The sequence below is a fragment of the Neoarius graeffei genome, chromosome 6 (assembly GCF_027579695.1).
Source record: "Neoarius graeffei isolate fNeoGra1 chromosome 6, fNeoGra1.pri, whole genome shotgun sequence".
NCBI classification, from domain to species: Eukaryota; Metazoa; Chordata; class Actinopteri; order Siluriformes; family Ariidae; genus Neoarius; species Neoarius graeffei.
Window position 1 is genome coordinate 57,604,559 of NC_083574.1, and position 9,333 is coordinate 57,613,891.

Genomic DNA, 9,333 nt, shown 5'->3' on the forward strand with positions numbered 1-9,333 from the left:
TGTGTGGTTGCCCCATGAGGGCTTTGGCAGGTATACATCACGCACTTCAGTGTGGAACCGTGACTACAACAAAACAGGAGAAGAAAATAGTAAGGGTAACAAAACAGCCATAATCATGTCTTCAAATTACAGGATCACAAATTACTAACCAGAAAATTGGCTCCAACGCGCAGAGACCCGGTTCCCGAAATAGTCTGGACAGTGATACTCTGATGTGAAGGGAGGAGGAAAGAAGGAGGAGGGAAAAAAAAGTCAGTTTCAGTGAATTTCTTTTTAAATAACAAAGATGGCAAAACAATCACACAAACCTATAAACATTAAACAAAAAAACCCACGCCACAAAAATATTCTTACTCTGCCACTCTTCAGGACTTCATTGTCAGGTCCTAGAGCCAGCTGTGCACAGGCCTTGGTGAAATCTGCCAGGCCGCTGATGGGAAGGTACTCTTTGTCCAGCTTCTTAGCAAGAATCTGAGCCTCGGCCTGAAAAACACCCACAACCCGCAAGGTAACACTTGGTACATTTTGAATTTGAGAACACCAAAGATAAATAACAGCAGTCTTAACAGTGGCTGGATATTAACATTCATGAGCATCTAGAAACTAAAAAGACATATGGAAGAGATATTTTACTTTTCACATCAGTAAACTGCTCATCTCTACCTGGTCCTCTAACACAATACAATACATTTCACAACTTCTGATCTCTTCCTAGTTATTGTCAGATAAAGGAGTCTGGACAGTATGTGAATCTATTCTAAGCTGGTGTAATTGAAGATAGTTCAAGAGGACAAGATATTTTAAGCTGCACCTTGCGGACACAGTTAAGAACATAGGGTTTTCCCTGGTCATCACGATAAGCTCCCACTCCAAGGTTCATCTTCTTGGGGTTGGCATCACGCTTAAAAGCCTCAGTCACCCCAAGGATGGGGTCAGGTGGGCCCATCTGTACCTCAGACCACCATGAGCTGCATGACAAAAGGTAAAAGTCATTTAATTACACTTAATGCTACCGTTTGTAAAGCAAGACTAGGTTAGGTATTCACGTGCAACATGGCACGAGAAATAAAAGAAACATGAACACACATTAAGGCCATATTATATTTATTAAATACGCACATAATGCTTATCATTTGAAAATGTTAACAGGTTTCCCCCAAATAAAACCGTATACTGCAACGGCCTTGTAAAAAGGTCACATTTATTGCATGACTTTCAAAGACTAACAGACCTATCACGTACGCAAGTTCAATGACTGCAATATTATGAAATCTGGAGTTCTATCAACATCTAATGGCCCTTTTCCACTACCCTTTTTCAGCTCGCTTCAGCTCACTTCAGCCCGACACGGCTCGCGTTTCGACTACCAAAAACCAGCACGACTCAGCTCGCTTCAGCCCTGCTTAGCCCCTAAAACTCGCACCGTTTTGGAGTGGGGCTGAAGCGAGCCAAAGCGAGCCGAGTGAGGCTGGGGGCGTGAGCAGACACTCCCCTGTGCACTGATTGGTGAGGAGGAGTGTCCTCACATGCCCACACACGCCCCGCGAGCACGCTGGGATCTGTAAACACCGCAAACCCGGAAGATGAAGAATTACGAGAATTTCTGAAGCCTTATGCGCCTCGCCTCATCTATACGCTCTTGCCAGTATCTGTTGGCGTTGTCGGTGACAACAAGCCACAGCACCAAGACCAGCAACACTAACGACTCCATGTCCTCCATGTTTATTGTTTACTCTCCGGGTCGTGAGACTACCGCTTAAAAGGTCACTGATGTCACTGTTTGCGCTGCTTAACGACATCACGTGACGTCCACCCACTTTCGCTAACTCCACCCAATGTGTCCACCCACTTCCAGCCAGCACGGTTCAGCGCGGTTGTAGTCGAAATGCAACTCCAACAGCCCCGCTCAGCCCGACTCAGCACGGCACGGCTCAGCCCGACTCAGCCGCGTTTGTAGTGGAAAAGCGGCATAAGGTTCAACGTACAGGCTAGTCTGCCTTTCAGGCTCTCTGGAGCCACATTCATCTGGCGTGCACACCAAGAACAGACTTTTTATGAAGGTTTCTAACATTAACTGAATATTATCCTTCTTCTTTAGTGTTCTGCCTGATTGCAGGTCTGCTTCGACAGCTTCAGCTGTCAAAGTTTCTAGGGAACACTACAGTAGTGCTATCCCGTTGCCCTCTACTGGATTATGATAAAGGTTTTCCCCTCTCAACCAACCATTCACACCTATGGACAATATAGAGTAGCCAGTTAACCTAACCACATGTCTTTGGACTGTGGGGGAAACCCACGCTAACACAGGGAGAACATGCAAACTCCACACAGAAAGGCCTCTGTCGGCCACTGGGCTTGAACACAGAACCTTCTTGCTGTGAGGCGACAGTGCTAACCACGATACCGCCATGCTGCCCAACTGAATATTAACAGTGTTGTTTTGTGGCGCATAATCAATATTGATATTTATTTGCAGAATACCCACCAGTTACTTAAAAGCTGTTATGATTGTGCTGCATGTTAATAGTTAGCTGCATGAATATTTCTCTTCCACTAGTAGGACTCTTTGCTACAACAACTTTCGTGTCTTGTCTGTGAAGATTCTCAGTCATCCAGGTCATAGTAAACTGTGGGTGGTAAGAGAGAGCAACTGGACTTGCTTGAAGATTCTTGAAGACATTTCACCTCTCATCCGAAAGGCTTCTTCAGTTCTGTCTGACTAATAGGGAGTATCATGAGAGGATAAATACCTGATACTCCCTATTAGTCAGACAGAACTGAAGAAGCCTTTCGGATGAGAGGTGAAACGTCTTCAAGAATCTTCAAGCAAGTCCAGTTGCTCTCTTTTACCACCCACAACTTGTGTCTATATTACACTGAGGATCACATCATGTACACTGATCCTCAGTGCACATTCAGGCTAAAAAGTTAAAAAAAAACAACAACAAAAAAAACCCTGTCCTGTACAACTACAGTTTGTACTCCTCCAGTACACCCACATCAGGAAGGGTGATAATCCAATGGGATGTGAGACTCAATCCACACCCTCCTTGCAAGATCCACTCAGAGCTATAATGCAGAATTCTATTCCATCAGCCATGGAAATCATCATCACAGTGGCCTACAAGTTATTATTTATAAATCGAAGCAAACATGTGCGCTCCCCCCCTCCTCCCTTCTTGGCTCACATCATTGTAAGAAGAAACCATACCTGACTTCACATCAAGGCATGTTGCTTTGCAAAGTCGTATCATGACTCATCGGGTTACTATATGGCGGCACGGTGGTGTAGTGATTAGTGCTGTCGCCTCACAGCAAGAAGGTCCGGGTTCAAGCTCCGTGGCCGACGAAGGCCTTTCTGTGCGGAGTTTGCATGTTCTCCCCGTGGGTTTCCTCTGGGTGCTCCGGTTTCCCCCACAGTCCAAAGACATGCAGGTTAGGTTAACTGGTGACTCTAAGGGCCTCTGCATGCTCTTGCAACAAGGCTTTCGCAGATAGCTTTTCGCAGACAGTTGTAATTTATCGTTGAGTGGGGAGTAATAGGCGTGCGCGATGTTATTCACCGCCACAACGCAAGGGGGCGCGAAGTCGCTAGGAGTAGTTGGTGGGTGTGGTTAGTGGAGTGTTTATCCTCCGGTTACTTGTAATGACTAGAACTGGAGTCGTATAGATGTACGTACTTCCTCACTTCCTCGATCAACCGCTCTTCGTGCTGCTCCATCTTCACTCGTGTTTTTAAAAATGGCGGTCGTGAAAACAAACCAAACCGGGAAAGTAGGGAAGCGGAAGTGCGTGTACAGTGGATGTAGAGTGGACCAATCAGAGCCCTCTTGTCTGCGAGGCTTCTGCGGTGGTCACAATTTTTGGGAGGTGCGCGCAGAGCGTCTGCGAAGGTGGGGGGGCTACGCAGACGCTATCTGCGACGCCATCTGTGAGGACTGGGTTGTCAGCATAAATTGGCCTTAAATTGACCGTAGGTGTGAATGGTTGTCTGTGTCTATGTGTCAGCCCTGTGATGACCTGGCGACTTGTCCAGGGTGTACCCCGCCTTTCGCCCGTAGTCAGCTGGGATAGGCTCCAGCTTGCCTGCGACCCTGTAGAAGGATAAAGCGGCTACAGATGATGAGATGAGATGATTACTATAACTACCAAACATGATAAAAAAAAAAGAAATGATTAGTGCACCATATTGATTAAACTTATAAAAACAAGATGGGGGGGGGGGGGGGGGGGAGTCTGATGCACATCACAAAAGACAGAAAGCAACATTTAGGCTTACATCTTTTTAAAGGCCATCACTGTGGAACCTGCAGTACACAGACTTCTACAAAAGATGCATAATATTCATGGAGGACTCTTACAGACCCATGATCAGAGATATAATACATCCAATTTGTTTTGGTTAAAAGAGGCCAGAAAAAAAAAAAGGGGGAAGATAATTATAAACGGAAGTCCATACATGAACATAGAATTATTGTGAATCAATCTATTTATTTAAATAAAATCACACATTGATGTTGGACGCCCATCTTCAAACATAACACAATAAAATCACATGGCGAGCTAAATCGCTGGTCAGAAACTCAAGTTAACCTGCGAAATTACAGACTACCAGGCCTCGGGATAGCGCCTAATAACTAGTCAAGCTATGCGATTTTTTTTTTCTTCTATGGAAAGAAGAGCTTGGAATAGCCACACAAGTTAACTCGGTAACATTATCAGGTTAGCTAATTAGCCATAGCTGGCTCATGCCAGTCAGAAAGCCAACACTCCAGGACACACGCTGTTTAGTCAAGGTGACACTGAAGCAGCTCACATTTGGCTGTTAGCAACTTTTCAATGATGTAGCGGTTCTAGCCAGTTAACTACCTACCTGTTGTGACCGTCATAACTATCGAGTTTGGTCAAGATGCATTAATAATATCAGTGTGTGTATAAATTGGCTTCTTAATTACACATGGTAGAATTCAGCAGATAAATAATAAACTAGATAGCTGGCTTGCAGGCCGTTACAGAGATGCATTATGGGAGGTAATCCGCTACAATACAAGTCTAGAGGCTAACACAGCTAGCTAAACTCCCACACAGCTTATTTAAAAAGATAAATTTACCTTGCACGGAGAGGGAAGACTCCCAGAGCTGGGCTGTACGCCCCAACGGCTGAAAGAACCGTGCTCGATTTCAGCAGAGCCATTACTACAACCGTGCGCGATTAAAGCTAAATGAGAACACACTCCCCTCCAGCACCAAGACTGAGAAAGAAAGTAGCCGCAGCACGGTTTTCTTGTGAAGCGCGCAGAGAACGAACAGCGCCTCCTACAGCACCGCACCGGAACGGAACAGAGGACAGAAGTGACAAAAAAAAAAAAGTCTTAAAGGTGCATAAGTGTTAGAATATCATCTCATCTCATCATCTCTAGCCGCTTATCCTGTTCTACAGGGTCAGATCAGATCAGACAAAACTTTATTTATCCCCGAAGGGCAATTAGAAAGGCGAAGAGCGGTACATTAAAAAAAAGAGCAAGAAAATAAAATCACAAAAATGGGTGGGCAAAAAAACAAACAAACAAAAAAACCCAGCGTATTGTAAACTATTATTTTTATGTTGTATTTTTATGTTATGTATTATGGCCAAACGTTGTTTATTTTATTTAATTTGGTTTCAATAGGAATGTGAAGTGGGCGGCACGGTGGTGTAGTGGTTAGCGCTGTCGCCTCACAGCAAGAAGGTCCGGGTTCGAGCCCCATGGCCGGCGAGGGCCTTTCTGTGCGGAGTTTGCATGTTCTCCCTGTGTCCGCGTGGGTTTGCTCCGGTTTCCCCCACAGTCCAAAGACATGCAGGTTAGGTTAACTGGTGACTCTAAATTGACCGTAGGTGTGAATGGTTGTCTGTGTCTATGTGTCAGCCCTGTGATGACCTGGCGACTTGTCCAGGGTGTCTCATCTCATCTCATTATCTCTAGCCGCTTTATCCTGTTCTACAGGGTCGCAGGCAAGCTGGAGCCTATCCCAGCTGACTACGGGCGAAAGGCGGGGTACACCCTGGACAAGTCGCCAGGTCATCACAGGACTGACACATAGACACAGACAACCATTCACACTCACATTCACACCTACGGTCAATTTCGAGTCACCAGTTAACCTAACCTGCATGTCTTTGGACTGTGGGGGAAACCCGGAGCACCCGGAGGAAACCCACGGGGAGAACATGCAAACTCCACACAGAAAGGCCCTCACCGGCCCCGGGGCTCGAACCCAGGACCTTCTTGCTGTGAGGCGACAGCGCTAACCACTACACCACCGTGCCGCCCTGTCCAGGGTGTACCCCGCCTTTTGCCCGTAGTCAGCTGGGATAGGCTCCAGCTTGCCTGCGACCCTGTAGAACAGGATAAAGCGGCTAGAGATAATGAGATGAGATTATTTTTGGTTCCAGGGGGAGTGTTTCCCCTCCGGCGGGATTTTGAGGGGAGTCGAGGCAGGTAAAAAAAAAAAGAAAAGGGAAATGTGTCCACGCTGAAAGTTGTCTCGCTGGTTTTTCAATAAAGAAGTTTATTTGTCAGCTGTAACCTGTCTATCCTTTACACCCACGTCACCAACAGGAAGGAGTTCGACAAGCTAACAGAAGTTCAGGTTACAGTATTATGTACAATGTACAATGGTAGGCCTGTTGCCAGTAACAAAGTAAAAAAAAAAAGGCAGCAGATAAAATATGGCAAATAAATAAAATGAAGCGTGGATAAAATTAAAATGACAATATGATTAGAGTGACATTGTAGTTAAAGTGACAAGGTGATATTGTAATATTGCACATCAGGACATGTGATATTGCACTAGAGTATTGTACAGAAGACTTAAGTTATTGTAACTGTCTTAGACTTCTTAGAGTTCAGGAGGAGAATAACACTTGGAACAAAGGTTGCTCTCCTCCTCTGGGTCTTACAGGCCGGACAGTGGAACCTGCGACCAGATGGCAGCTGCTCAAACGCCAGGAACAAAGCATGAGTCGAGTCCTTAAGAATTCGACGAGCCAGGCTGCTAGCCTGCTGCTCGTACACAGTATTCAGGTGGCGAGCAGGAAGTCCAATAATCTTAGAACACACCTTGACAATATTATGCAGGCGGTTCCTATCCTGTACAGTAATGGAGTAATATAGAATAGAATAATAGAAAAAGCATATAGAAAAAGCTAAAACACTTTCAATGAATGTATAATAGAATGTCAACAAGATGTTCTGACTGACAGAAAAAGAGTTCAGTTTCCTTAGTAGGTACATCCTCTGGTGGCACTTCCTCAGGATCCCTTCTGTATTGGAAGAGAACCTCAGTTGGTAGTCCAGAATGGTTCCCAGGTATTTATGTTCCTCAACTGTCTCGACCGGAAAACCATGGACCAAAGTGGTGACTATGGCGACATAGGGTCGCAGGCAAGCTGGAGCCTATCCCAGCTGACTACGGGCGAAAGGCGGGGTACACCCTGGACAAGTCGCCAGGTCATCACAGGGCTGACACATAGACACAGACAACCATTCACACTCACATTCACACCTACGGTCAATTTAGAGTCACCAGTTAACCTAACCTGCATGTCTTTGGACTGTGGGGGAAACTGGAGCACCCGGAGGAAACCCACGCGGACATGGGGAGAACATGCAAACTCTGCACAGAAAGGCCCTCGCCGGCCACGGGGCTCGAACCCGGACCTTCTTGCTGTGAGGCGACAGCGCTAACCACTACACCACCGTGCCGCCCCTTTTTGGCATAATGTTTTAAAGAAAGCACAACTTTATTCATCACACACTTGTGAAATTTCCTCTCTGCATTTAACCCATCTGAAGCAGTGAACACACACACATACCCAGAGCAGTGGGCAGCCATGCTAACAGCATCCGGGGAGCAGTTGGGAGTTAGGTGCCTCGCTCAAGGCCACCTCAGCCCAAGGCCGTCCCATATTAACCTAACCGCATGTCTTTGAACTGTGGGGGAAACCGGAGAATCCGGAGGAAACCCACGCAGACACGGGGAGAACATGCAAACTCTACACAGAAAGGCCCTTGCCGGCCACCGGGCTCGAACCCAGAACCTTCTTGCTGTGAGACAACCGTGTTTTGACCAGAGGTGGACAGTATCTGTACTTTACTTGAGTATTTTTTTTTGGAAACTTAAGACCTTAACTTCACTACATTTGAAAGACAAATATCGTACTTTTCACTCCACTACATTTCTGTCAAGGTCCTCGTTACTCATTACTATGAAGTGGCTTTGAAAGTGGATGTTTTTTTCTTTTCTTTTCTAAAACGTGATTGTTTTTTTCGCAGGTGACACTGAGACAGTCTATCAGTAATCACTAGGGTCACGTCATGTCCATAAACTGGATAAAATCAAGTTCAAGTGATTTCTCAGCGGCTTTATTTGAACATGATCAGTTGATGGCAGAATGGAAGGATGCGGTTTTTCTGGGAAATGCACGCACCCATGGCTATAGCTGGAACCCATGTTTCAGTTTTCTGAAAGGATTTGTTTCGTTTTAAATGTTTGCTGAAAACGAACCACATCAGGGCATCCAAAAACTCGCCATCCAACCTGCAGAAGCATCTTGAGGTATATAAATGTTTGTTCCAAGAGAAAGCTTGCAATGCAGTTGTCTGTGCTTTTAGAGCTAGCGATAATGTTGCAATAGCTATGCAGTGTAATTAGTCAAATGACTTTCCTGCCAATGATTTGCCCACCAAGTTGCCATTGCCTTGTCCACGGCTAACGTTTACACATAGCTAGTTAACTTGGACACTGTTAGTTAGCATATAAAAACGGAGTTACACTAACATGAATAACTTTAACTTATCTGAAGTCCTTTCAGAAATATGTTTTAGCATAATCTTACCAAATAAACAGAATGTAGAAATCTTTCTTTTCTAGTAACGTTAACTACCCAATATGATTTCAAGTTTGAAAAGAGTTTTCTAGCATGTCAGGTGGAGTTTCACTGACTAGCTAGCTTAACCTTAAACCACCATGATGGCACAGCATGCGCTCATTTTGTGAATTCACATTTCTGTCTTTGGTAACAGCATTAGGTTTTGCAAGCGTTGTGGCAATAATACCACAATGCGTTGATAGAAAATGTACTTTTAACACTTAAGTATTTTTAAAAGCAAGTACTTCAGTACTTTAACTTAAGTAAAAATTTGACAACTTTCACTTGTATCGGAGTAATTTTTGACCACTGGGATCTGTACTTTGACTTAAGTAATGAAGTTGGGTACTTTGTCCACTTCTGGTTTTGACTGATGCATGCTCACTTGCATGCTCCCCTTCCTTTTTTAATATTCACGTGAA

The 9,333-nt window shown here is 45.0% G+C and overlaps 1 protein-coding gene across 1 annotated transcript in view; it reads right to left on the reverse strand.

The window, feature by feature from the left end:
• got2a (glutamic-oxaloacetic transaminase 2a, mitochondrial) overlaps positions 1-5,284 on the reverse strand; it is a 15,809-nt gene extending 10,525 nt beyond the window's left edge. Inside the window, exons 1-5 of the mRNA XM_060923929.1 lie at positions 5,112-5,284; positions 812-968; positions 355-483; positions 150-209; positions 1-63 (exon numbers count right to left, since the gene is read on the reverse strand). The exon at positions 1-63 is cut by the window's left edge and continues 99 nt beyond it. Coding sequence (XP_060779912.1) covers positions 1-63; positions 150-209; positions 355-483; positions 812-968; positions 5,112-5,194 — 492 coding nt within the window. The 5' untranslated portion in view covers positions 5,195-5,284. The remainder of the gene's footprint in view (positions 64-149; positions 210-354; positions 484-811; positions 969-5,111) is intronic.
• Between the last annotated feature and the right edge of the window lie 4,049 nt (positions 5,285-9,333).